We start from the raw sequence: 25482 nt of genomic DNA, 5'->3' as shown, positions 1-25482 counted from the left end.
GAGCGTAGCGAGGTTAATAAATTTGTCGGGCCGAGCCGGCCCGAGCGGAGCTAAGCCGCGCGAATTCGAGCGAAAAATATATTTATATATATATATATATATATATGTTGATATATGTTTATATCTTTGAAGGTGTCCGCACAATGACGTCAGACTGTCTGGCGTCGTCTGAAGCAAAATTTGCATACATCGAAAAAAATATGCGTGCATGATCAAATTTCAACTGCAATGTTCATCAATATTCACTGGATACAGAACTATCTCTCCAGAATCTTTTCCCTTTCTTTTAGAAATCTTTTTTGTGAAAGATTGCATTAAAGAAATTACACGTTTTGTGGCCGCGGTGAATAATTTTCCGTGGGAAATAAATTGATCGAACACGACAGCGCTGCACGCGCGTTGTACATTACGTCTCGACAGAAATAGATTTTCAACCGCAAACTAGCCCGTGGAACAACGAAAACACTATGCTCATCAAAAAGAAATCTTATGCGCCTTTTAATCTCCTCGTTTGATGCTACAATACGAGTAAAGAGGGCTTTTCACCCAGCCCCAGCTTCGCGAGGTTTTGCGAGTCACGTATTTCTAGTATATGTCAATATATGTTTGTATCTTTGAAGGTGTCCGCACAATGACGTCAGACTGTCTGGCGTTGTCTGGAGCAAAATTTGCATACATGGAAAAAGAATATGCGTGCATGATCAAATTTCAACTGCAATGTTCATCGATATTCACTGGACACAGAACTATCTCTCCAGAATCTTTTCCCTTTCTTTTAGAAATCTTTTTTGTGAAAGAGTGCATTAAAGAAATTACACGTTTTGTGGCCGCGGTCAATAATTTTCCGTGGGAAATAAATTCATCGAACACGACAGCGCTGCACGCCCGTTGTACATTACGTCGCGTCAGAAATAGATTTTCAACCGCAAACTAGCCCGTGGAACTACGAAAACACCATGCTCATCAAAAAAAAATTCTTATGCGCCTCTTAATCTCCTCGTTTGATGCTACAATACGAGTAAAGAGGGCTTTCCACCCAGCCCCCGCTTCGCGAGGTTTTGCGAGTCACGTATTTCTAGTTGGATATGAGATGATTATAGCCAACTCGGCGCCTCGTTGGCTATCTATCATCCCATATCCAACGCGCGCTCGTGGAATAATTGTTAACTATCGTGACCTATGGCGAGAAGGTCATCTATTCCGGCATATTTCATAATTTGTCATAATTTATGCGTCGTACTGTTTTCGGCACGGTACTCGATTCGGCACTAGGCGAAACGAACAAGAAACTGATTAGCTCAAGGACTAAAACTATTACATATTGGAAGCAATAATCATGAACGAATTGGCCCTATAAGGACATGGAAAAGCTGACATAGCTTTCGGGATGCTGAACATGGCTTACAAAAGCGGAAATGCCGTACATCGCGGATCCTGTTTTTACTTGGCGCCAAAATTTTGAAACGTGTTTTTGCAGGTACGTGAGAGAGTCTGTTACATTTTGTTTTTCATGATTTTATAAATGCAAACAAACTTTCTTGTTGCTGCTTGATAGCTATGGAGTTTTTCTTTTAATTAGTGCTAAGAAGTTGTTTGTAGATTTTGTTTCAGCTAGGGTCACTGAGTTCAATCTATTGTAATTGTATCTTGGATTGCAGTTGTAGCTTTCAAACACCGGCAAAATCAGTAAACTTCGTTTCGATGCTTTCTTCTGAGGAATTGGAGTTGATCATTGTCGCTTGAAATCACGTCCTGCAGAGCGGATTGGAAATTTTTGGTATTGATCTTTTTTTGAAAAAAATTGTTTGCACTCGTTGATCAAGTCGATCGATCGCTTGCCGGCTTCGTTTCGTCGATGTGAAAACTGACTACGGAGGCTTTGGAATTGATGCTAACAACCGCAATGGAAAAGGGGTTTCGAAAGTGGAAAAACTGTGGCGCCCGATCATTTTTCAGTAAAGTTGTTCGATTCGTGTTGTTGGAGGTTTTAAAGATATAGTAAGCCTACATTCCTGGTCGATATTGATCAGATATTGGCTGACTTGTTTCATTCCCAGAACACCGTCTTTAAATCATCTAGTTCACAAAATCTTTTCTTTAGATATTCAATAATGTACATTTGCTTTGATCCAAAACTGTACATTATAATATCACGCCTCGAGCAATTTACATAATTTCAGCCTTGTAATAAGTTTTTATAGATCAAAATAATGTTATGTTAGCTCGATTGTGATGATGTTGTGAAACCAATTTGTATGATAATTTTTCTATGATAACCGATTTCACACGTCTTTCCTGACAGCTGGACTATGCATGAATTCTAGAAAATTTGCGATTACAATAATACATGATTGTTTGCTTACCAGTTAATGAAATTTGTCGCTATGACTACCAATAGTAATTGGTAAGAATTTCTCCTTTAAATCGTGTTAAATTGCTGATTTTCTGTATACATAAAGGAAAGGTAGAAAAAAAAAACCGGTGTATAAATGAACAACATGTTGATAAAATAATAGAGATGTTAAATTTGAAGCTCATGAATGAAATGAAATCATTTCAGTGAACTTGAAACAGAGAAAAATATTGATTCCCTTGTAGGGGTATAGAATGGTAAAATCCGAGACCTGCCGAGACGCCGAGACCTTCATTTAAAATCCGAGACCGAGACTTACCTACTTTTTCTAAATCCGAGCCTGAGACGTCGCGATGCATCACGTGTTTTTTACAAAAAGCATAGTACGGCAATTTACGATTAGAATTCATCCAAGCTTACATGTTTCACAGAAGCTGCAGAAGCGATTGCCATGTTGAGCCGTTCAGTTTTCAAGATTATTGTTTGTTGTCAGTTTAGGACGGTTTATTCAGACTTAATTTTTGCTTGGTTTGCGAGACTCCGAGATTCAAATTTCAAAATGCGAGATTCCGAGACCAGCTTTATTTTTTCGAGCTCGAGATTCCGAGACTCCAGTTTGAGACGCCGAGATTTCGAGACCCGCCTAAAATTTGCCGAGACCCATTATTTTTGAAGGAACATTCTATACCCCTCCTTGTGGAAATCAAGTCCACAACCTTCAAGACACCAGCCGGATTTCGTAAAACTGAAGTTCTGTGAGCCTTGTGGTAAACTAGGCCACTTACTGGGTTCACATGTGACGATTGTGTCCTGCAATTAATGTCAAAAGTGTCCTGTTCATGTGTATATACAGTGTAGTGTTACACAAACTACCTAAAAGAAGATTGTAAATTTTTGTTAAAGTGCTACTATGACAAAATTTGCATCTTTCTAATCTGAGCCATTTAAAAACATAAACAAGTAGTCTGTAAGAGAAGAAGAATGCTGTTTACTATTTTCAAATATCTCTTTTTGTTCCAGAGATATTCAAGTTTTTAAAATATGCAAATTAACCTTGGAAGTGATGACGTCATAAACTCAACCGAATTTTGATCAAATATTATGAATAAAGATATCTCAGCCAATTTGTATCAGAAATGCTTGATTCTAATAAAGCAGTGACATTGTACTAGATGCGCTCCACAATATATATGAGCTTATCAGCTTTGTTACCATGGCAACATACTGGGTTCCAGTCCTCCCTGATACTTAAGGCTTTGCTGGCCACCTTTGGCGTTCTATTTTGATGTTTGCCAATGGTGCCTCATCTGCATGATCCAGCAAGCGTATAAATACATGTATGTTAGGTCGAGTTCGTGGCCTTGTAAAAGTGTTTTTCAAGCTGAAAATCACTAAAATATTGAAATCAGGTTGGAGGGGACTGGAAAAGAGTGAGTTACCATGGGAACTGACTTTTTTATAACCGTAGGTGTATTACCTTTAGAACTATTAGCCTACCAGTTGTCAATGGTCTCTACTGTAAATTGACTGAGATAGCTCTATTTATATACTTGATGTTATATTGAGTTGAGAGTATGATTTCATCAGTCCCCTTATTTACATATTTTGTACACATTTTTCAAACTTAAGTATCTCCGGAACCAATGCAGATATTTAGAAACAGTAAACAGAGTGTTTAATCTTTCCTGGAATTCTATGTGATAAACTTAAAAATTCAAGAGGTACAAATTTGATCATATAGTAGCACTTTAAGGCTTGGAAATGCTATGAGCATCATGTGGTCTTCATCATGTTTCAAGTACAAAGATAAAATCTGCACTCCCAAACAATCAACCCCAAGACCTTTCTCGCACCAGTCATCTACTGTACACTCCAAAAAAGACTCTCAATGGTCCAGTCATGCCAGATATTTATGTTATCACCAAGGTAGTGACTGGGCTACAAAGGGACCATGCAAATTACAGGGCTGTGATACTTCCAACGAGAACAACAAAGTCAGCATTGTATGCAAACGGAAAAATGTTGGTTTCCGGTACTAAAACAATCAATAAATTATTCAAGGGAGCCTTCACATGAGCAGTATCGAAAGGGATCAAAACAACCAACAATTCTCACAAATATCGATATTTTTCAAGGAAACTGCAGTGGCCATGAATTATTAAGTACTGTAATTTAGTGTCAATATTAGCTCACCCTTGTAAACCAAATGTGCATCTTGTAAACCCAAGATGCGCAGAATGTATGCCTGGTAGCAATAGGAGGCACCTGTGGTATCCTTAGCAGTTACTTAAATTTGCACCCATGAATTGACTTGGCACAAAAGATTTAGTACATGTTAGTTTTCTTATCACTTTTTATCAGGTAAACTTTGTTGAAGAGACAAATACTTCGACATGCCCAGTAAAGTGCCATTCCAAGTGGTTTATAGTTCCAGTTCTGATGACAACCACCTTGAAAAGGAACTAGAGGTCAGTAATTGAGAACTCTTTTCCCATATTTCTTTGTTTTGTTTTGCCACTGAAATACATGTAATTAAGGCTCTTTTGAGTATGGTAAACTTCATTCCAATAAGGTTGGGAAGGATCGTGTCCTGCCAAAGAAGGATTGTGCTAACTGCACTTAATTAAACTATTGCATGGTCAGTATCTGAAACCGAAATTGTGTTTGATTTTGACTGGCTAGGTGTAGACTGATCACTTTTGCATCAAGAAAGGGGTCTGACCATCTTTTAGAGTGAATTAGTCCCTGTTCAATTGGGATGATATGTTTGTTAATTTATTTGTGTTTGTCCATTCTCAGTTGCACAGTCCCACAACAAAAGGATGGCAGTCTTCCAGGTAATTGAGAATGTGCAGTTCCAGAAAATACATGTATCTAACCCCCTCCCCCCCCCCCCCCCCTCGTCACCAACCTGTCGAAGGTCATCACCAATTAACTTAACCAACTGGAATTTCTAGTGGGATGGGTCCAAACTTCACAGAAGGGGTTAATGGATACAGTGTACATGTAGTCTCAAGAATACAGGCTCACCATTAAGCTTTCAAAACGCTAGCTCCACTAGGAAACCAGCTGGACTTTAATAAACTTTGTAAAGGAAATTTTTCCACGTATGGTCTTCGCTCAAATTCTGAACTTTTGTTAGTACCACCATCCACGAAAACGAAGAAGACACTCGGTGACAGGGCTTTTACTGCTGCTGCACCATCACTGTGGAATAAACTGCCCAGCGCAATAAGGGACGAGGATAATCTTACACATTTTAAGTCCAAATTGAAGACATTTTTATTTAGAGTTGCTTACAATACGATGTAAGGACTGTAAGAATTGTAAATAACTATTTTTAATTAATTATTTTTTATTTTTTACATATACAATTTGTTAGGCGCATGCTAATTTGCGCCATACAAATATTAATATTAATTATTAATATTATTATTAAAGAAAGTCTCTGATGCCTGACGTCATGCTACTACATCACTGTCAGGAGTAATCACTGTTACCGTATACTAAACAAAATTACTTAATTCTGATTGGTTGAGAGTAGTCCGATTAATTGCAAATTGTACTCTGTGGGAGTACCGGACGTCAGCTGTATTTTATATTTCCATGGATTCCGAAGTGGCATGTGAATTCAAGTGAAATAATTGCAAGAAGTAGGAAAAAAGGAGATCCCAAATTTATATGATAAAAATTGAAAACCACAGGCAAGAAAGAACAAAACATGGTTTAGCAGAATGGCTATTAACGGAATTGCACGGGTAAATTGTTTGACCAATAAACTATAGTCAGAGGTCTGGGATCTTCAGGGTACTCTCTCGGCATTTGGGAGTTGCAGTTCAAGTCTGGTAGATTCCTGGATAATAATTATTAATTTTTATTGGATAATACTGTAGTCATTTTATTGGTGACATTGTATTTGGTAGTTCATAAGTTGTAACTACTTGCATTGTACTGTTATAAGTATTGAATTTTATATAATGTATGGCAAACAAATATTATTATTTTATTTGTTATACATTTTGTAGGTTCTCTCTTTATCCTCAAGAGCTGGTGTTGTTAATGAAGGAGCCCACAAGGGTACAGAAACTACAGATTCTCTCCCATGAGTTCATGATCTGTAAGTTAAAGTCTCAAATGTTACTTAAGAGGCCTTTTTATGCCTTATGTTGCACTGCAAATTTGAATTGTACATGCATGTATATTGGAGGTATTGCAGTGTAGTAAATTGTTTGTGGTCTTTTTGACTCTTGATTGGTATTGAGCAGAAGTTCAGAGGCTTGGTGGTTCCAGGCTGTTAATTCTGTATCATATAGATGTCCTGTTTACTTTGACAAGAAATTTTCCCCTACATTCTCTCTCGCTTCCTAGGAGCATTTATCATTTGCAGATATATATGTATAAAAAAACAAAAACAAAAACGAAGCAAAACCATTGGCAGTCAAAATAGAACATTGCCAGTGGTATGGGCTTTCCCCATCTTAGTAGTTTGGCTAGTATTAAGTCCAATGCCATTTACCATTTTCCATATACGCACGCATGGTGCACAAATGTGGGGAGAGAATTCTTTAATATAAGCCAAGGTACTACTATCAGTTTCTGTAGCATAAAGCAACGAGAAAATTAATATAAGGATCACCTACTTATTTAATATGTTAAGCACCTCAGTGGCCAGTGGGTGACCTTCAAAAACTAAAGAAATCTTTTCTTTTTTTTTTTTTTTTTTTCAATTTTATCTGGACACCATACAGGCTGTTGATTATATAGATTATCATTATTAATTTTCAGCCAGCGCAGTAGAGGTGTTGATTAGTAGGGTTCCTCCTGGACAGCCACCGTCTTTGCTGACATCCAAATTTAGAAGGCTTGGGTAAGTTCAACATTGGTGTGATGTCTTTGGTTTTTATTAAAACTTCCAGTAAATTTAATGGTAGTCTGACTAATACATGTAAACTGGGATTCTGCCAGCCATGGCTTAATTTGATTGGATTTGTCTAATAACTTACTTTAATTAATAACAGTAATTTGCAGAGTTGTCTTCATTTTATATAGTACATGATTGTTTGGGTCATAAATATTTGTATTAAATTTTATTAATTTTAAATTGACCATGTTAATTTGTTTTAAATTGACCAGTTCTGGCCAGACTTGTTAGAAAATCATTTTCTTTTAGCTCAGCATTTAATGTGAAAAAAATGTTCTGATCAATACCACAGGGGGCCCACACAAACTATGTGACCGTTTGTATTTTTGAATTTATACAGGCAATGTATGGGAATATCGAAAATCCTCGTATTATCGTACTAGATTGCGATAGATATTCTCATTTAACATCAAAATAAACGTATTTTTACCTTAAATGTTGTGTGTTGTCGTTCCTGAGGTTGAAGACGGCGATTTTAGCCATTTGAAGGGTTCGGCGTTGAACGTTCACTCGAGCGTAATAGAAGAGAGACAAGGGAGGAATCCTTGTTTTGAAAGGGTTCCAGCGCAGGAGCGATTTTCCCCCCCAAAAAAGCATCGCTCCGATTTCAAACTTCACAGCATAAAGGTCAAAAGATTTTCGATTCTTCTCGTACCTTCCAATCGAAATCCATCCAAACGGCCCGGAGCTAGTCCTCGAAGAAAATCAAAATCCCACAGTATTCAAGCGACTGGAATGCGTAGCAAAATTCATACGTGCCAGCCACAAACCGTCCCGCTGATTGCCCCTTTCTAATTGGACGACGTTAGGTGGCTGGCACGTATGAATTTTGCTACGCATTCCAGTCGCTCGAATACTGTGGGATTTTGATTTTCTTCGAGGACTAGCTCCGGGCCGTTTGGATGGATTTTCGATTGGAAGGTACGAGAAGAATCGAAAATCTTTTGACCTTTATGCTGTGAAGTTTGAAATCGGAGCGATGCATTTTTTGGGGGAAAAATCGCTCCTGCGCTGGAACCCTTTCAAAACAAGGATTCCTCCCTTGTCTCTCTTCTATTACGCTCGAGTGAACGTTCAACGCCGAACCCTTCAAATGGCTAAAATCGCCGTCTTCAACCTCAGGAACGACAACACACAACATTTAAGGTAAAAATACGTTTATTTTGATGTTAAATGAGAATATCTATCGCAATCTAGTACGATAATACAAGGATTTTCGATATTCCCATACATTGCCTCTATAAATTCAAAATACAAACGGTCACATAGTTTGTGTGGGCGCCCTGTGATCAATACATGTCAAAGTGTCAAGTTGTAACTTCTCTTTCAGGTATGTGGAACTGTCAAACAATGAAAGCACAGACTTCAAGGTAAGGGATCCAGTATACATTTCAGTGTAGGTGGCACGAGAGGTGAGACAGTAAGCAAGACAGCTAGTACAGCAGCTTGCCTTTTTTGTTTATTCTCCAATAATACACTGATGGAAATTTAGGGCCTACCAAATCAAATGAGCAACAAAGATTCCTGGCACAGTTTACTACAGTGAACTCTATCTCATACATACATACATACATGTACATGTACATGTACAAAAAATGTCATACAGTTTATTTGAACTCTAATTATCGGAGTAGCTCTATTGAGCTAATATCTTCAAGAAAGAAAAATACGTAAATCAATTAAATTATTACAATACGTCAATTATATTATTAGAACACTAAGATACTAAAAGTTCATTTTCTTTATGGCTATCTTAAAATCTTTTACAAAATCTTCTTGGTTGCGGCCGAAGAAATTATGATGAGTGAATGATGATGTTGTGAAATTGAGAATGATTATTTTTAAATGTGACGAAATTAAATTAAAGTCAGTGGGTATTTTGCAGAGTATATACACTGATTCTGCCGATCCAAAGTTTGAAGAGGCTATCTCCAGCCCTAGCTTGAGCTAATTAGTTTAAGGAAACTGACCCAGATCAGTAACATGAGTTGATCTAGTTCCAAATTATTTTGTATTTGTATCCATGTAAAGGAGAGATTTGTTTCATATAAAACATGTATATATATGCATGATAATGATATAGTTTTATGTTAATATTTTTACAGGCAAGGGAGTTAAAAACCATCCGCCTTGATGCTGAAGGAAATTTTGTCAAGCTAGTTCTACACAAGAATCATGTCAACAAGTACAATATCTATAACCAGGCAAGTTGACGATTTGAATATTTAATAATTAAATATTTTATTTTAATGAATGAAGAGATGGATGGTTGATTTAAGGAAACTCTCTACTTGACCTGTTAATATAAAGTCCTACTTTGAATACATTTTTGTAACTAGTTTAATTTACAGTGTAATCAATGCAATTCACACTCTAATTGGGGACTGTAAAATGAACCATTTTTTCTTGACAGGACTTGTAATTGTCTGACTACAGTAAGTCACTATTTTGGTCGGACAAAGCTAATTAATGAATTATTGCTTTCCATGCAGGTTGGTTTGGTTGCTGTGAATGTGATAGGGGACCGACTGGACATGCCTTATGATCCACTGGATCCAGACCCTGTAAGTAGTAAATGATTTAATCCATTATTTTGCAATAAACAAATGGACGGCAGTTTTCTATGGTCTATACTCTATATAGAACATAAAATGATGTCAAAAAATGTTCAAAGCTCAAGTGCCAAGTTTTGGACATTTTATGGCGTCATTTTATGGTCTATAAGAGTATGGACCATAAAAAACTGCCGTCAATTTGTTTTTTACAATAACATGGAAAAAGTACGAGTGGAATAATTTGGCTATTTTTTTTGTTGAGAAAGCGTGCGCGTTACATCTGACGTCATTTTTATTGTCTGTACTCTTATAGACAATAACTACAAGCCAATCAGCGCGCAGGAATTTGGACAGTTATTGTAAAATATAAAATAAAGTAAGTGTAAAACATCTGGGCATTTATTACTATAAACAACAGAACTAAGGGATTATTGTATCTAGACAAGGCTACTAATATTTAGGGGACTGGTCTTTTTCCTGGATATTGTAAAGGAATAACAAATGAAAAATATAAATAGACCTCTGATGGGATTGTTTCCTTTTTTTTTCTTTTTTTCTTTTTTTTCTATAGTTGAAAAATGTTGACAGTCTTGTGCACGGATACATGGATCATAACTCAAGCCAGGCTCCCATCTGGGGGAGAATAAACAAGTACGTTCACGGAAGTGTGCACCCTTATTAATGATGGTTTCATTAATTAATCATTAACATGATAATTAAAATACCACATACAAAATTTAGAGGGGGAAAACTACTTGTCAATTTTTAGCAACTGTTAAAGCCAGCAACCATAGTGAAGATAGCCCACTACTTTACCCCTAAAAAATAAAAATAGGAGAATTGTAAAAGTACTGGTGAGAAGTTAATTTAACAAAAAAAAAAATGTTGAGAAAATTCACCTTGAGTGATCATATCCTTAATTCTCATGACCTCAGGGATTGAACATGTAAGCATTGATGTTTAATACAAGGAGCAATTTGATGCTGATCACTGTTAGGCCTTAAAGGGTTATTGGAGCTTCAAAATGACTTAGTAATAATCATTTTTTTCCACTGAACCCCTAGTCTCAGTGTGACAGGCGCTTCGGCTGGCGCTGGGTTTCGTGGGCATAGCTTGTGGCTGGTTTGCAGGTAGGGCAGGCTTATGGGGTGTTCTTGGGTTGGTAGTACCAGTCCCCAGGTTCCTGGGCACCCAACCTGCATTTGCAACATGTAGGCATTAATTAACCTTAATTCTTATTTCATACACATGTAGGCCTGATCACATCTCTCGCATGGATGACTTGGCTTTTGACATGTACCAGGTAAAAACAATTATTGATCATATAGCTCTGTTGTTCAAAACATTCTTCACTAGGTGGCCAGTTCTCGATTATTACTGCCTCCAACATGCTAAATAGCAATGAATAAATTCTGATGCAGTATATGTAATATTATATATATATAATTTACACTTCAGATTAATATATACATGTACTTTAGATCTATACCACATGAAATACTAAGTCATGCTCGTTAGATATTTAATTAAACATATAATGAAGTACAAATGAATGATCAATACATGTATAAGAATTGCCGTTCAATTTAAAGCAATTAAAATTTATTCTTATTATGCAGTGTTTAAGTAGTTCCTTATAGTGAAACAGTGTACTGCTGCAGTCATCGTTTGTTACATGTATTTTTCAGGATCCTGAAACAGCTGCCTTGATACGAAAACTTGATGACAAGAAAAGGGAAGCTGTTCAATGTTAGTACCTTTGTTAAATGGCTATCAGTCTCTAAGAAATTACTGAAAACAACAGCTGGTCATCAGATATTGTCCCACCATGTTTCTGGAATGCCTCATTAATTTAAAATGTGCTCAGATTTTAGTTGTCAGTGGTTTCTGTGTGGAGAGACCCGATGTCGCTGATTTGGCTTCAAAGTGTTGTAAACTCATAAGGTCACATTATATTTTGTAACTGAAATCATTCAGTATATCTTATTGAGATGTCATCATTGATAATAATTTTAAATTTTATAATGGTGGGGAGCATAGTGACCTTTAGTTAGTTGTGGGCTGCAAAACAAACCAAAAGAAAAAAAAAAGAAAATTTTGCATGTAACACTATAATTATTAGTTTTAGCTATAGCTATACAGTGATGTATTTTCCAACTGAACTGCTGAAGGCAAGTCATTATTACAACAGCGTAATGTATGATTTGTTTTCATAATTGCTGGTGATATTTCTTTAATTTCTACTTAATAGCAAAGGGTTTTTACATAATAATGAATTCAAAGTTTTTTACAGTATGTCATTTTAATTAATAGTGAGCCCTGTCTTTTCTGATCTATTACCAGTAAATTTTGAGAACACATCACAATGTAATGCATCTTCTGAAACTTTAATTTTCAAATTGTGTGTAACTCATTTGATTTGTGAAAGAGTTTTCATTAATATAAAGAAAACTTACATATATTTCCTGGAATAAATTTCCGATTTGTTAATGTTTGTTGCTTGAAGTTTTAAAACTGAATAGTACATGTACATATACATCTCACTGACTCTTAGATTTTTTGTATTTTTATTTTCACTGATTAGTGGCTATATTCATTTGTTACGTTTGTTAAATTCTCAATAAATTATAATATTATGGTTTTGGAAACTTGTAATTGACTTTAATTGGCTTTGAATCAAACCTTTTTTTCAACAGTGGAAAGATATGACTATGCAAAGAAGTTGACAGCTGTCATCTCAGACTTGTACAAGGTGAGCTCTAGCAATGTCTCTACAACCTAAATTTTCTCTTTTAATTGTCTTGGAGAAAGTGGCAGTGACTGAGCTTATTAAGTACAGCACAGCAAGTGCTCTTTCAAACTTTGATGGTAGTTCAACTGGTTGCAATGAAAGGAATGTGCAGATCAAGTAGAAAATTGTTTTCATGGAGGAAACAGATAACCTTTAGAGTGACTCCATTCCAACTGGTCAGAAAAATATTGCCATTATAGATAATGATTCAATTTTCACAAAATTTTTGCATTTTTATTTCTCAATTGTTGTTCCCTTGCGCCAGGCATGTCCATCATGTACAGTAAGTGTTTTTATCTACCAGTGAGATTGCAAGTTTGCAATGAATGGAATTTAAAAGCCTTTGCATTTGACACCGAAATAACAGAAATTTGAAGGGAAGTTTTGGCTAAATTGAAAACATCCCAAGCCTACTGGGTTGGTACAGACTGTAGCTAGAAAAATAATTATACAAAAAAGCCATAAAAATCGTTAAGGTCCGGGTGTGCCCTGGGACCATATTGTGAAAACTTTGCATCAAATGTGAAATGGCAACTTTCGGTGGCCTTCATGTTCATCCATGGAATGATAATTTAATCGACCAATTTTGCTAAGAATGGGACTGAGCTGCAACTGGCAGGTCATTTGTCTCGTTTGTGTCTCTTTTATGCTAAACATTCTTTAACTGTACGTAATAATTACTTCATATATTCCAATACTTAAAAAGACATACACCTGTAATTGGTTTGTTGGCAGGTTGGTGAAAAGCTTGGACGTTACGAAGTTGAAAAGAAAAAAGCAGTTGAAATGGAGGATTATGATCTCGTTATGGAGAAGAAAGTGAGTTCAGAACAGATCGCTTTAACTGCTTTTAATAAATATGTAGGCGTTTGAAATGGTGTTCAAGTTTCCATTCAACAGTGAAAACTCTTTCTCCTTAATTCTTTCACCTGAATTTAATCAATGACTTTGTATGTTAATTTATTAAAATCTAATGTAATTTATAGCTTACAGTAAAGTACCGTCATCAGAAAGTGAAGTTGTTGAATTTCTTCAAGTTGTGAGTTTAGAGAGCACATTTCTTGCCTGGCTTCATGTGCAATTTTCTAATAATATTGTGCCAGTGATGCTAAAAAAATATTTTTTTTTTCAAAACAATAATAAAGAAGAAAGATCTAAAGAAAACCTTGTACATCAGTAGCCACACATATTAACCACATTGAGTGTTGGCATTTCAACTTTCTTAAATTGACATCATTATACCCTTTACTCCTGTAGAGGCAGAGTGATGAATTCCGTTTGTATGTTTACAAGCAGCTAGACATCCAGGAGCTGTTAGAACTTAATGGGGTAGGTTTGGTTGTGCTTGCAGCAATAGTTTATTACACTGTATATCATTCGAATGGCAAGATAGCCTGTGTTTTATGTAGTATTGCAAAATCAAGTACTAGTTCAAAAGTCACATCATCAGGATTTACAAGTGCAAGAAAACTGATAAAACTACTGACATGTAAGGGCATAAGCCAAGTGCTTTTACTGTTTAATTGAATGTGTGTTTGGAGATGGCCAAGGTGATAAACAAAACACTGCGACACTGGTTTTTGAAACGATTTCTCAATTTTTCATGCCAATATGAGATTTCCTGGTAACTATGAAATTGTATCGATGGTAACTATGGGGGCTATTGAATGCTAATTCCAGGGGTCATTTCATTAGGAACTCTATGCCTAGTAGCAGGAGGACACTGGCAGGTCAACTGCTTCAGTAGTTTACTTGGACAGAGATCTCATTACAAAGTCAAGTTAGCTGTGTGTAATTTATTCAGCAAAATAATGCAAAAACTAATGCATTGTTGTGAGTCGTGTGTGCTCTAATTAGCTACCAATTCTAGTTTATGGGAACTACACACATTCAAATAATCAGTAACAAACTGTAATCCAAACTAAACATAACAAGTTAAAAATCACTACTGGCAGGAGACATAAAAGCTAACTAGATTCCAATTGTGGTCAAAGAATCCAACCACACCCGTACGAAAATGTCTGACCAAACGGGAGCATGAATTCGGCCAGACATTTCAACCTGACGCGGGCAATTAACATCGACCGAACACGAGCAGAACGGGACACAGCGGTAAAGAACCTAACTGGAACAAGACACCTAACCTAAAAAGAGCGGGAATTAGCGAGACACAAGCAGGGCACGAAAAATCGTAAACAACGAGAAAACGAGCATGACACGAGCCTGACATTAGCCTGACAACGTAAATAATCGGTGATGTAATCACAAAAAAATGTATCCGGCCGTATTCCAACCTCACTACGGCCGTACAACACATATACATATAAATAACGATTAAATGTTTTATTGATAGATTCATCGAATAAAACTAATATTATAAAATACGTAAACTTACAGTGTAAACGTAACATCAATATTCATACAGTATTAATCTACATGCACAGTTCCGAAAATTTCACAAAATGACGGTGATTATTCATTATCTTCTTTTGTCAAATGCAATTAAAAAATATACACACTCATTGCACAAATTTAGTTCAGTTTATAAGAGGAAATATTCATATGAAGTAAAATCTTTTGAATACGTATTTATTGCTCAACGTAGCCTCGACAAAGTACAGTCTGATTAAGGTCACTTAGCTGCACGCCGCTGCAGTTTCTTCCGTGCGTAAGTAACCTGGTTTGTGATAGCCTCGTTTATTGCTTTTGGAGTTAGCTGTTCCTTTCCATTTTCAATACAAAAAGCTGTCACGTAATCTGCAAAATAAAAGGACAAAACAAAAGCTTACATTCAGTAAAATTGTTGCAACGGCGGGCATCGGTTGATCTAAATTAATATCAGATTCTTGAAAGAACAAAAACTATCGATGTGCAAAATGGTACTGTATTAAAACCATCTTAAACTTCTTTTAAACGAACTAGTTAAAAGTGACTGTGAGAGTTCTCGTTTTGTATGCAAAGCCGATCGATCATCGGTGCAAGGGTTGGTGTCAAAATGTTACGCGTTGCGTGAGCCGGACCTTTTGAAGAGCGGTCTTTAGGCCTTAGGGGGGTGGGGGGAGGCAGCAAATTATAGAAAATATGTTGTGGTTTTCGAATGTTAAATAAAGTCAGTTCAAGTTCCAATGACATGAATAAAGCGAACTCGCGTCTTGTGAGTTTCGGTGTAAATTCAGTCCTATGCAGGGAATAACAGTGGATATGAGAAGCGGTATTCAACTTATCGCATAAGGAAAATGATTGATGGTTGCTACGAAAATACGTCGTCGCTCAATATGAACATTGGTTCACTGTAATTTATTTATATAATCGAGGGACCTAAATTTGAGAGCCTTCATCATCCCAGGCCCTTAAGCCCGTGACATTCTAAAACACAAATACTATTCCCACCACCGCAAATCCCAGAACAAGTCTATATAATTGGTCGAAATAAACACAACGGTGACGATTAGCCAATGGGCAAGTATTTTAATACCTTTTTTTCATTTGAAAGCAAAGTAAACAAACAAACAGTTTATCTTAAGTAGTTTACTGAACTAAGAAACTTGGATATAAGTGGCGGAAATCATAGCATTTGGTCCGATGACGCTCAATGCCATTCACCACCTAGGCCGGGAAGGCAAATGTAATTGACCTAGAATTGAACTAAATGTGTTATTTTACTTACACTGCTTTCTGGTGGATTGAGATTGGCCCGGATTGTGAACTCTTTCGTTGCCATGTAAGGTTGAAGAGCTGAGGCACCAGTCTCACTAATGTCTTTGAAGTAGTTTATAAAGGAAGCCAGGAAGGTGAGCACCTCATTTGAAGGAGCTGTATGATTAATCAGAATGAATGAATGAATGAATGAATAAATAAATAAATAAATAAATAAATAAATAAATAAATAAATAAATAAATAAATAAATAAATAAATAGATAGATAAATAAACAAATAAATAAATATAAATACAGTTGCACATTAACAACTCATTTAAAGCTAAGAATAATTAATTTTTTCCAAACACCTGAAAGTATTTTCTTCTTTAAACCGCCCGGGAAAAAAGGGTAATCTGGTCCATGATTCTAATTATATGTTACAGCGTACTGCTAGTATTGAGACAAGACAACTTACTTGGATAAGGACATGCTGGTGGTGGCTTTTGACGCAATTCTTCAACCTCTCTCTTCAGCTTTTCGTTCTCCACGATTAATGCTTGTATGTCAGTATTCTCCACTTTGTCTGATTCGTCATCATCAAGTACATATTCTTCATAAAAGATAGGTGAACACTCATCATCTATGAATAAGCTTTGGTCAGTCATGTTGAGGGCAGAGCGAAAAGTCCGCGCAGTATCTGACAGCGATGTTGCATGATGCATAGTTGGCTGGGCTTCGACGGAGGATCCAGATGTTACTGTTGTAGGTGATGTAAGAGTTGACTGAACATGTTGCTGCACGGGAGGACGCGTTACGGACGAGGTTACAGCTGGCTGCACGGCAGGACGCGGTACAGATGAGGGCGGTGGGACAATTGGCTGCATGGCGGGACGCGGTACAGATGAGGGCGGTGGGATAACTGGCTGCACGGCGGTACGCGGTATAGATAAGGGTGGTGGGACAGTTGACTGCACGTCGGGACGCGTTACAGATGAGGGCGGTGGGACAGTTGGCTGCACAGTGGGAAGCGGTACAGATAAGGGCGGTGGGACAGTTAGCTGCACGACGGGACGCGGTACAGGTGAGGGCGGTGTGACAATTGGCTGCACGGCGGGACGCGGTACAGTTGAGGATTGTACTGCAGTTGGTTCAATGACAGAGGAACTGCCTACTGTTGATGATGTCGAAGGAAAGTTTGCTTGAAACATAGGCAAACTTTTTAGGATATTCATTCCACCATGGATAGCGGACACTTGCTCAGCTTTTTTTGCTAATGCCTTGCGTGATGATTGTTTGTTTTTCTGTTTTAAAGGCTTCTCACTTGAAGTTTAACTCGTCTTTTTCTTGGGTGACAGCTCTTCTTGCTGTTGTTCACTTTCCTCTATTATTGGTGTTCGTTTACGCGGCCTCTTGTGTGGGGAGTCTAAGTCAACCGACGATCGCGACACTTGTCCTTCAGACGAAACTTCATCTGCAGCATCGGGAGTGAGAGCGCAAAGTTCGCGGATGTGCTCCTTGGGTGGTTTTTTTTTGTCAACTAGATTTCTGATATATCGATCAACTGCGTCGGCGAATTTTTCTAGGTCCTTTTTCTTTTCTGAAAGGATAAAAAAGAGCTTAATGTTATTATCAGCAAAAGCTCTTGCTTGTTTCCATATGGCCTTCGACCCTGAGAACAGTTATGCAAGGTATCTGAAAGAAGTTATAAATGACAAATCTTTCCCGCCAATCTTTTGTCGAGCCTTTTACGGTGCATTAACCGGACCGGAAAATGGCTTATATAACTTGCTATATCAAACTATCAAAGTCATCAACGTTGTTAACTGGTATAATTAGCATAATTACGCACAAGGCGCCAACTCGCCGCCCAAAGACGAGTTTTCTTACCCTAAACGGTTCGAAACACTAACGAGTTTTAATAAACAACATTCGTCAGATAAAAAATACCGTAAGTTCTAAGTAGAAACTAGACCTGTTGCCGCTTAGGCAACTAAAAGTTTCCGAACATGGAATTCCTAGGCCACTGGACACATTGGAACAGTTCGGTACATGGCTCCAAAAATTAAATAGATAAAAGAAAAAGAAAACTGAAATTTTGAGTCCAAAGAAGGCTTATTTTTTCTCAACTAACACAGCTTACCTTTTCCCTCAATCTTAAGAATGGTTGCTAACAGCCTCTTCTTGTTTCCATTTTCATCAGGCCAATCGACATTTACCTCGCTCAGGACTTCAAATTTCCCTTCAGCTCCTCGCACTTTACATTTGTTCTTTGCTAAAACGCTTACACTTTTGTCCGAATCGAAATAGAGGCATGCGAACAAAGACATTTCTTAAACTTTGTAAATCCTCGAGAAGATCTTAAAAACGCTGAGTCGAAGAAGAAACGATCACTAACAAGCCCTCACGGAATAACTGCAGTTGCACTGTTTCGCGCCCACACAGTGAAAACACGGTACACTCCTAGCGCCAAAATTTCATTTTAGTAACTGTCATTTGATCTCGTAGCTAACCAATGAAAAATGAATTCAAACAATGACATACCATAATGTATAAGAGGGGTATTTGACACCTGCTCTGCAAACAACTCTTTTATTGCATTTGACAGATACAACGGCGTGCTGTGCATTCCTGTTGCATTTGTAGCGACCTCGGACCCAACCATTTCAATTAAGTGATAACGATTGTATGGTAAATTCTTTTTAAAATGTCGTCAGGATTTAAAGACGTTAAAATCTCTCTGATATCCAACCCTAAAGATGACTCGGCGCTGGTGATTTCTCCTGATAAACCTGTTTCAAAAGATCGATCCTCGAGGCATACTATTACAAGCGACTATGCTAAGGACAATTCAGCCGTCCACGTAACATCTTCGTTTCAAGATGTGTCAGATATTGTTCTGATGACGGGCAATGTAGGCAGTGGTACAGTTTTCGGTGGTAATGGTAGTAGCATAGGACTGGGTGATCTTCCTCAAACCTCATGCTCTTCCGATCGCAAACCCGAGACGTTGCATTTAGAAACAGACCAACTAGAGCCTTCAAGCAAAATGCAAAGGATTGATACAAGCTGTCATGGCTCCGAATTATCAGGCGACAGTGAGTTTTTCAGTAGTGAATTTGTGGAATCCAACGACGAAGTCTTGGAATTTTTATATCAAAGCTTTTCTTCCCTTGAACACCCTCCATCCACATCATTGGCGCCTTCGCCTCATCGAGAATTCTGTGCAGAGGAAACAAGTTCATCCACAGATGACTTATCTGACCTATCAAGTGAACGTGACCCGAGTGAAGATTTCGGGGACGGTTTTTTTGAACACGTCGAGGAAAACCTTACTTTTGCAGTTCACGAAACTGAAACTTTAGCACAAGAATATGCTGGGGATAAACTGTCTCCTGATCAACAAGTGGAAAACGCCGCTTCCAGTTGTAATGCAGATAGAAGGCCACTTTACCCTTCTGCAAAAGTAACGATTGGAAGCACCATAGTGCTATTGGTACTGTTCGCTTTTAAGTACAACTTGGCCGCTGACGCGATAGGGCACCTTCTCTCTTTATTATCCTTAATTCTGCCATCGGGTCATGTTTTGCCTACAACCCTGAACCAATTTAAGAATTACTTCCGTAACCTTCGCAATCCTCTCGTCTTCCATTATTACTGCTCATTCTGTTTGACATACGTCAAGAACAAAAACCAAGAAAACGTTTGTTCAAATGGTGGATGTTTAAAAGACTTGACCGTAAAAGGTGCCTTGAGTTACTTTGTTGAGATACCAATCATTCATCAGCTCCGCACATTTTTTACAAGGAACAGTTTTTATGATGATATACAACATCGTTTTACGAGGAAAAAACATTCAGATGACTTAATAACAGATGTCTATGATGGTCTTCTCTACAGAGAACTATGTGATAAAGGCATTCTAAGTTGCAAAGACAACATATCATTTATAATGAACACCGATGGAGTTCCTGTCTTTAAATCATCTAAAGTATCTATGTGGCCGGTCTATATGATTATTAACGAGCTTCCCTACAGCAAACGAATGGCTAAGGAGAACATGTTGTTATGTGGCCTGTGGTTTGGCGAAAGAAAACCAGCAATGTGGACGTTTTTGAAACCCCAGTGTGAAAGCTTAAGAGATCTGGAAAAAGGAGTAGAACTCGAGGCTCCAACACGGGGAAAGTTCACATGTAAGGGAGTGGTACTTGCATGGACTTGTGATTTGCCGGCACGTTGTCTAGTCTGTAACGGTATGCAATTTAACGGTGAATACGGTTGTTGGAAGTGCCTTCAAGAAGGTCAAACTGTAAAGGCTGCACGTGGACATGTGAAAGCTTTTCTCTATCAGAGGGATAACCCTAAAGGACCTCCCAGAAACAAAGACGAAACAATTCAACACGCAGCTGAGGTAACAAGAAGACAAATGGCAGGAGAAAAATGCTCAAACGTCAAGGGTGTTAAAGGACCAAGCTGGTTGTCCTTCCTAGAACATTACGATATTGTTCGCGGTATCGCAATAGATTATATGCATGGCGTTCTCTTGGGAGTTCAAAAGCTTCTCCTCAAATTGTGGTTTGATTCGTCGTTTTCCGGAAAGCCTTACAGCATCAGTTCCTTATCAGAAAGTTTAGATGAACGCCTGAAACACATTACTCCAACTCTTGATATAAACAGACTTCCTCGTTCCGTCACAGAACACATGAAGTACTGGAAAGCGAATGAGTTGAGATCATTTCTTTTATATTATGGTATTCCAACTCTGTATGGCCTTCTACCAGATGTATATTTTAATCACTATGTTCTTTTTGTTCATGCTATTTACCTGCTCTTAAAGGACGAAATCAAACTGTCAGATCTTTCTGAAGCAGACAACTTGTTAAACAGACTTTGTAGTCTGTTCGCTGACCTTTACGAAGAACGATTTATGACAATGAATATTCATCAACTGCTTCACCTTTCTGACAATGTACGTGATCTTGGCCCCCTTTATACACACAGTTGCTTTTCCTTTGAAGACAAGAATGGTTTTATTTTGAAACAAATTCACGGTACACAGTTCATCGATTCCCAGATAATGTATGCTGTGACACTTACACAAAAGATCCCAGAGCTTAGGCAAACATGCATTTTGCCAGAATCAGAAGAGGAGAAACTGTTCTGTCGGTTATCCTATCCTCAAAAACCAAAGCGTGGATTGGAAATATTGCCAGGAATTTTTATTCTTGGAACTCCATTCAGAAAGATTCTCGACGAAGACGAATTCAGAGCATTGGAACTTTTTCTTGGTTACGCTCCTGCCTCCGTTGAAGTCACAGCGTTTAATCGCCTGGAACTAAATTCGTCTTACATTTATGGAACCTCATATAAACGAATGTCAAGACGAAATTGTGCAACTGTAAAATACATTGTTAACGGTTCCGTTTGTTTTGGACAAGTTAGGTCCTTCGTTCAATATCAGGAAGCCGGATTCCGTAAGCAGACACATTACATTGCTCTGCTACACCCTTTGACATGTCATGGATATGACCCATCCTCGCATATTAGTGTTATAACCTTAAATCAAAACCCTTTTAAAGTTGTTGCTGTCAACGTAGATTCGATTTGCAACAACTGCATTTATATTTCTTTTCCTGAGGAAACCGTAAGAGCATATGTCTGCGAGTTTCCAAACAAACTCGAGGTGGAGTAACCTAGTATACAATTTTTGCCTTTTAGAGTTAAAAATAAAACTGATATCACGAATAACCTGGAAGCTTGCATTTCGTGCTTTTAGCGTTTTCAGTGGACAGATCAATAGATTTGTCTACTAAAATATTCGAATTCGTACCAACCTCTTTATCGTTTTGGCTTTTGGTCCACACTAAAGCGAGTGAAAATGGTGTTTTGTTCTCCATACAAAGAAAAGTATTAAAGTGGATCTTCAGTCTAACTCTTTCGGTGCTGTCGACTTTTTTCGTGACCTTGTTGCTCCCCTGCAGTGTTGACTTCTTTCTCCCGCGAAATGTAAACAACCAGTTAAAGCTGTTCACTGAAGCGCCGATTTAAATGTAGAAGTCGTTCGATACGCATAAAGGAGGGAATAACCCCACAACAAACAACAATTTAGACTTCCAATAAAACTGAACTGAATTTATTCAGGTGAAAAAAAATGCTCTTACAGGATTTAATTTACGGGTCACCATCAATTAACAAGAGCACTCCTGAAAAGAAAAGAAAACAACGTACCTACTCTTTACATCACTAAGTTTCACATCCAGTAAGTTCCTACGACTCCTCTGGCGTCCATGTACGTTTTTGGTAAACAAACACAGAATAATTTCGAACATTGATGCGAAACGTAATCATAATGGCGTCGCTATTACGGTGGAAGATTGTTCGCCTAGAAAACAGTAGGACATTGTCCAAATGTCGGAAATAGTCACGCTCATTGTTCAGGAGGGTATTTCAATCCGGAAAGTAAGTCCCTTCCCCTCCTCCCCCCAGCCCCTCCCCCCCCCCTCCCCCCAGCTTAAGAAACTCGACATCTGAACCGAGAGCGTGCTGGGTGACAATAAAATAGTTTTTTTCTTCAGGAAGCAGAAAGTAAGGTTTTCCGTGAAGGGTTTCCGTGGAGGTTTCTGCATTAAAACAACCGGTTTCCGTATTTTGTTTCTCTCTCGTCCCAATTCCGCCCGGTCAGACAGCGAAAAACACACTGAAGGAACGTTGCTGCGCAGGCCATGTTCAATGATGCGTTGACTGATGTGTAGGATGGTAGGTCATAATTTGCATCGCACGAATCAAAACAACAAAGTGTATCGTCTGTGTGATGATTCGTTTAAAGACCTGGATAATTTCCCGCTTTTTAAGACAGGCTGCATGTTGTATTGGATCTAGGAATTCAGCGAAACGAAATCCTTGCGGGTTCAACTGGCGGAGTGCCTTTATGTTCGAAACGGTAAGAAGGAACTCGGATTCTTTTGCAGCATCGTACAATTAATAAACTGATCAATGCAAGGGAGTTGATATCAGGATTTTACTGACGATTACTCGATTTTTCGATAAGCGCTTGGTCGAGCAACGTGATGGCCGTTTTGCCATATGCAGGTGTGTTTGTAAACTGTTCGTTGCTTTAATTATTTCGCCTGATCGTGTAACAGCTGTAACATTATCTTTACTAGCTTGTCTGGCTCCTTCCAATCTCGTGTCAGGCTCTGATCAGGCCCGTGTCTAACTACGTATTAAAGGTATTAAATTTGGAAAAGTAACTTGAGGTTGTTTGGCTCTTGATTTGTTCCTGTTAGTGTCTTGTGCGGCTGCCGTGACCCAGACACGAGCGTAACATTTGTCTGGCTTATTAACTTGGAGCCAGACATTTTTTTTGCCCGGTTCTTGTTTTGCTGATGTCTGGATCTGCTAACGGTATTCCCGCCGAGATCAGGCCGGATTCCGCCTCTGTCAGGTCCGAAAATTTCGTACGGGGACTACAGGACCAAAGGAAAACAACCACAGGAAAAAAACACAGCTAGGGACTAGAGTGCGACTTAAACCTGGGACCTCAAGATTACCACTCGATCTTTGCTGCCTCTTAATATTTAAAATTATTTAATATTATTAATATTAATTAATACCGAACATATAAATGATTTGATTTTTGTTTCCTGTAGCGACCATCACATGAACACAGGCCAATAAATATAAGTAAGTAGAGCTGGACATCTTCTTGGAATGTCAGGTGAAAAAGGCTAACCCCACTTAGCTAAAAAATTATTGACTAACTACTCACTATCTACAAATTACACTGTAGTTCTAGACCTCAGAGCGCTGTTTCTTAACATACAGTATGAAAAATACTGCTTTCTGCAGTAGGTGGAGGATTTTGGTTTGATATTTATTATCAAACCAAAATGCTCCATCTACTGCAGAAATGAAAATGTACTTGAATTCACCCTCACCCATTATCTGTTTTGAGAAAAGAGATGAATTTTCTGATAGGAAAGCTGGGAGCCGTGACCTAAATTAACTGACTGCAAGGCACTAATATGGCAAAATTTTGCAACCAGAGTTTCAATGTTAGTCTCCTATTTCTTGGAAGCAAGACTTGTAGAAGAGTTTATCCAGAGCCACTAGCTAAAGTTGGAATAAAACATTTCATCTTCCTTTTTTTGTTGTTTTCAATTTTAAGTGCCACCACCCCTCCCCCCAATAGTAACAGAACACACAAGGCAGCCCCCTCCCCCTCAACACCTGGAGGAAGACAGGAGAACCCCACCCCCGCTGGCACCAATAAGAGAGCGACTTTCACCAAGACAAGACACGCCACCTGCCATTAGCCCAAGAAAGGTAAAAGTTGTTAATTTTGCTTTTATTTACAACCCTGTTAGCCCAAACATGAATAATCTCCTTGCCATTCTCTTTACATTTCTTATGGTGTTAGTGAAGAAAATTTGTTTAAAAGATCTTTTCTGTCGCTTGTAGGATGATGATGTCGATGATCGACCACTTCCAGCCTTGAACAACAAAAGGTGAGTAAGGAATGGTTATCATACAACCTAGCCTTTTCTGTACATCGTCCTTATAAAATTTGATTAGTTATGGCCATTTTCATGCATAATTTACTTGGTCTATATAACAAGTGATAAAATGTTTCTACTATATTGTAGGCCCCCAGAACCTGAACAAGAAGTGGAAAGTCCAAGAGAGAATGCAGCAAATTCAGGTAACTTTTAAATAGGGTTAAATGTAATTTAACTGAGTTAACGACTTGGAGCGAGTTTGCTACCTGGTGGCATGGTGTAGCGTGGCGTTAGCATTTATTGGCGTATAGTTTGGGCAATGGTGGCACATTAGCATTTGGGCATTTGTTGTTACATTACTGTTTGGCCCTGGTTCAGGTCTGCGGGCAGTTGCGTGGCCAGCGGTATTCTCTTGTGGTTTAGGCGTGCTCCTTTGCATGTGCTTGGAATTTTACTCTACTCAGCGTTTTTCGTGGCGTGGTTAGTTTTTGGCGTTTTGTTGGGCTTTTCTTTCCCTCCCTTCCCTCCAGGTAGTGTTGGGTTGTTATTGTTTGGGTTTGGTGTTAGTGTTGGGGGTTGGTTAGGATTAGGGTTGGTTCTTTGTCAAGTATATACTTATTATTTTTCCACTGAGCTTCTAGTCTCAGTGTGATGGGTGCTAGGGTTGGGGCTGGGTTGCAGGTGGGGCTCGTGGCTGGGTTGTGGGTAGGGCAGGCATATGGGGTGTT

General features: G+C 38.2%; 2 protein-coding genes and 1 long non-coding RNA gene across 4 annotated transcripts in view; all 3 read left to right on the top strand.

The window, feature by feature from the left end:
* LOC146456865 (guanylate-binding protein 6-like) overlaps positions 1-25482 on the top strand; it is an 84954-nt gene that overhangs the window by 36170 nt on the left and 23302 nt on the right. The window lies entirely within an intron of this gene.
* Positions 1-25482, top strand: part of LOC146456866 (uncharacterized) — a 48935-nt gene that overhangs the window by 18345 nt on the left and 5108 nt on the right. The window lies entirely within an intron of this gene.
* Positions 4706-24968, top strand: LOC146456867 (centrosomal protein of 104 kDa-like). The gene is made up of 17 exons (XM_085092912.1): positions 4706-4821; positions 5153-5190; positions 6379-6470; positions 7139-7220; positions 8605-8644; positions 9380-9478; positions 9767-9838; positions 10401-10480; positions 11084-11132; positions 11518-11578; positions 12526-12581; positions 13356-13439; positions 13878-13949; positions 23906-23939; positions 24424-24581; positions 24717-24763; positions 24902-24968. The coding sequence occupies exons 1-17, from the start codon at positions 4747-4749 to the stop codon at positions 24966-24968; spliced, it is 1206 nt and encodes a 401-aa protein (XP_084949038.1). The 5' UTR covers positions 4706-4746.

The sequence above is a fragment of the Pavona decussata genome, unplaced genomic scaffold, assembly GCF_977016875.1.
Source record: "Pavona decussata unplaced genomic scaffold, jaPavDecu1.1 SCAFFOLD_254, whole genome shotgun sequence".
NCBI lineage: Eukaryota > Metazoa > Cnidaria > Anthozoa > Scleractinia > Agariciidae > Pavona > Pavona decussata.
The sequence above is the reverse complement of the archived record's forward strand: the minus strand, read 5'-3'. Positions and strand labels throughout refer to the sequence as shown.

Bases quoted from the DNA above. Each gene is read 5' to 3' on its own strand.
- LOC146456867 (XM_085092912.1), top strand. From the start codon at position 4,747: ATGCCCAGTAAAGTGCCATTCCAAGTGGTTTATAGTTCCAGTTCTGAT. The intron at 6,471-7,138 runs GTAAGTTAAAGT...ATTAATTTTCAG, and splicing joins CTCCCATGAGTTCATGATCT to CCAGCGCAGTAGAGGTGTTG. The intron at 10,481-11,083 runs GTACGTTCACGG...ATACACATGTAG, and splicing joins ATCTGGGGGAGAATAAACAA to GCCTGATCACATCTCTCGCA.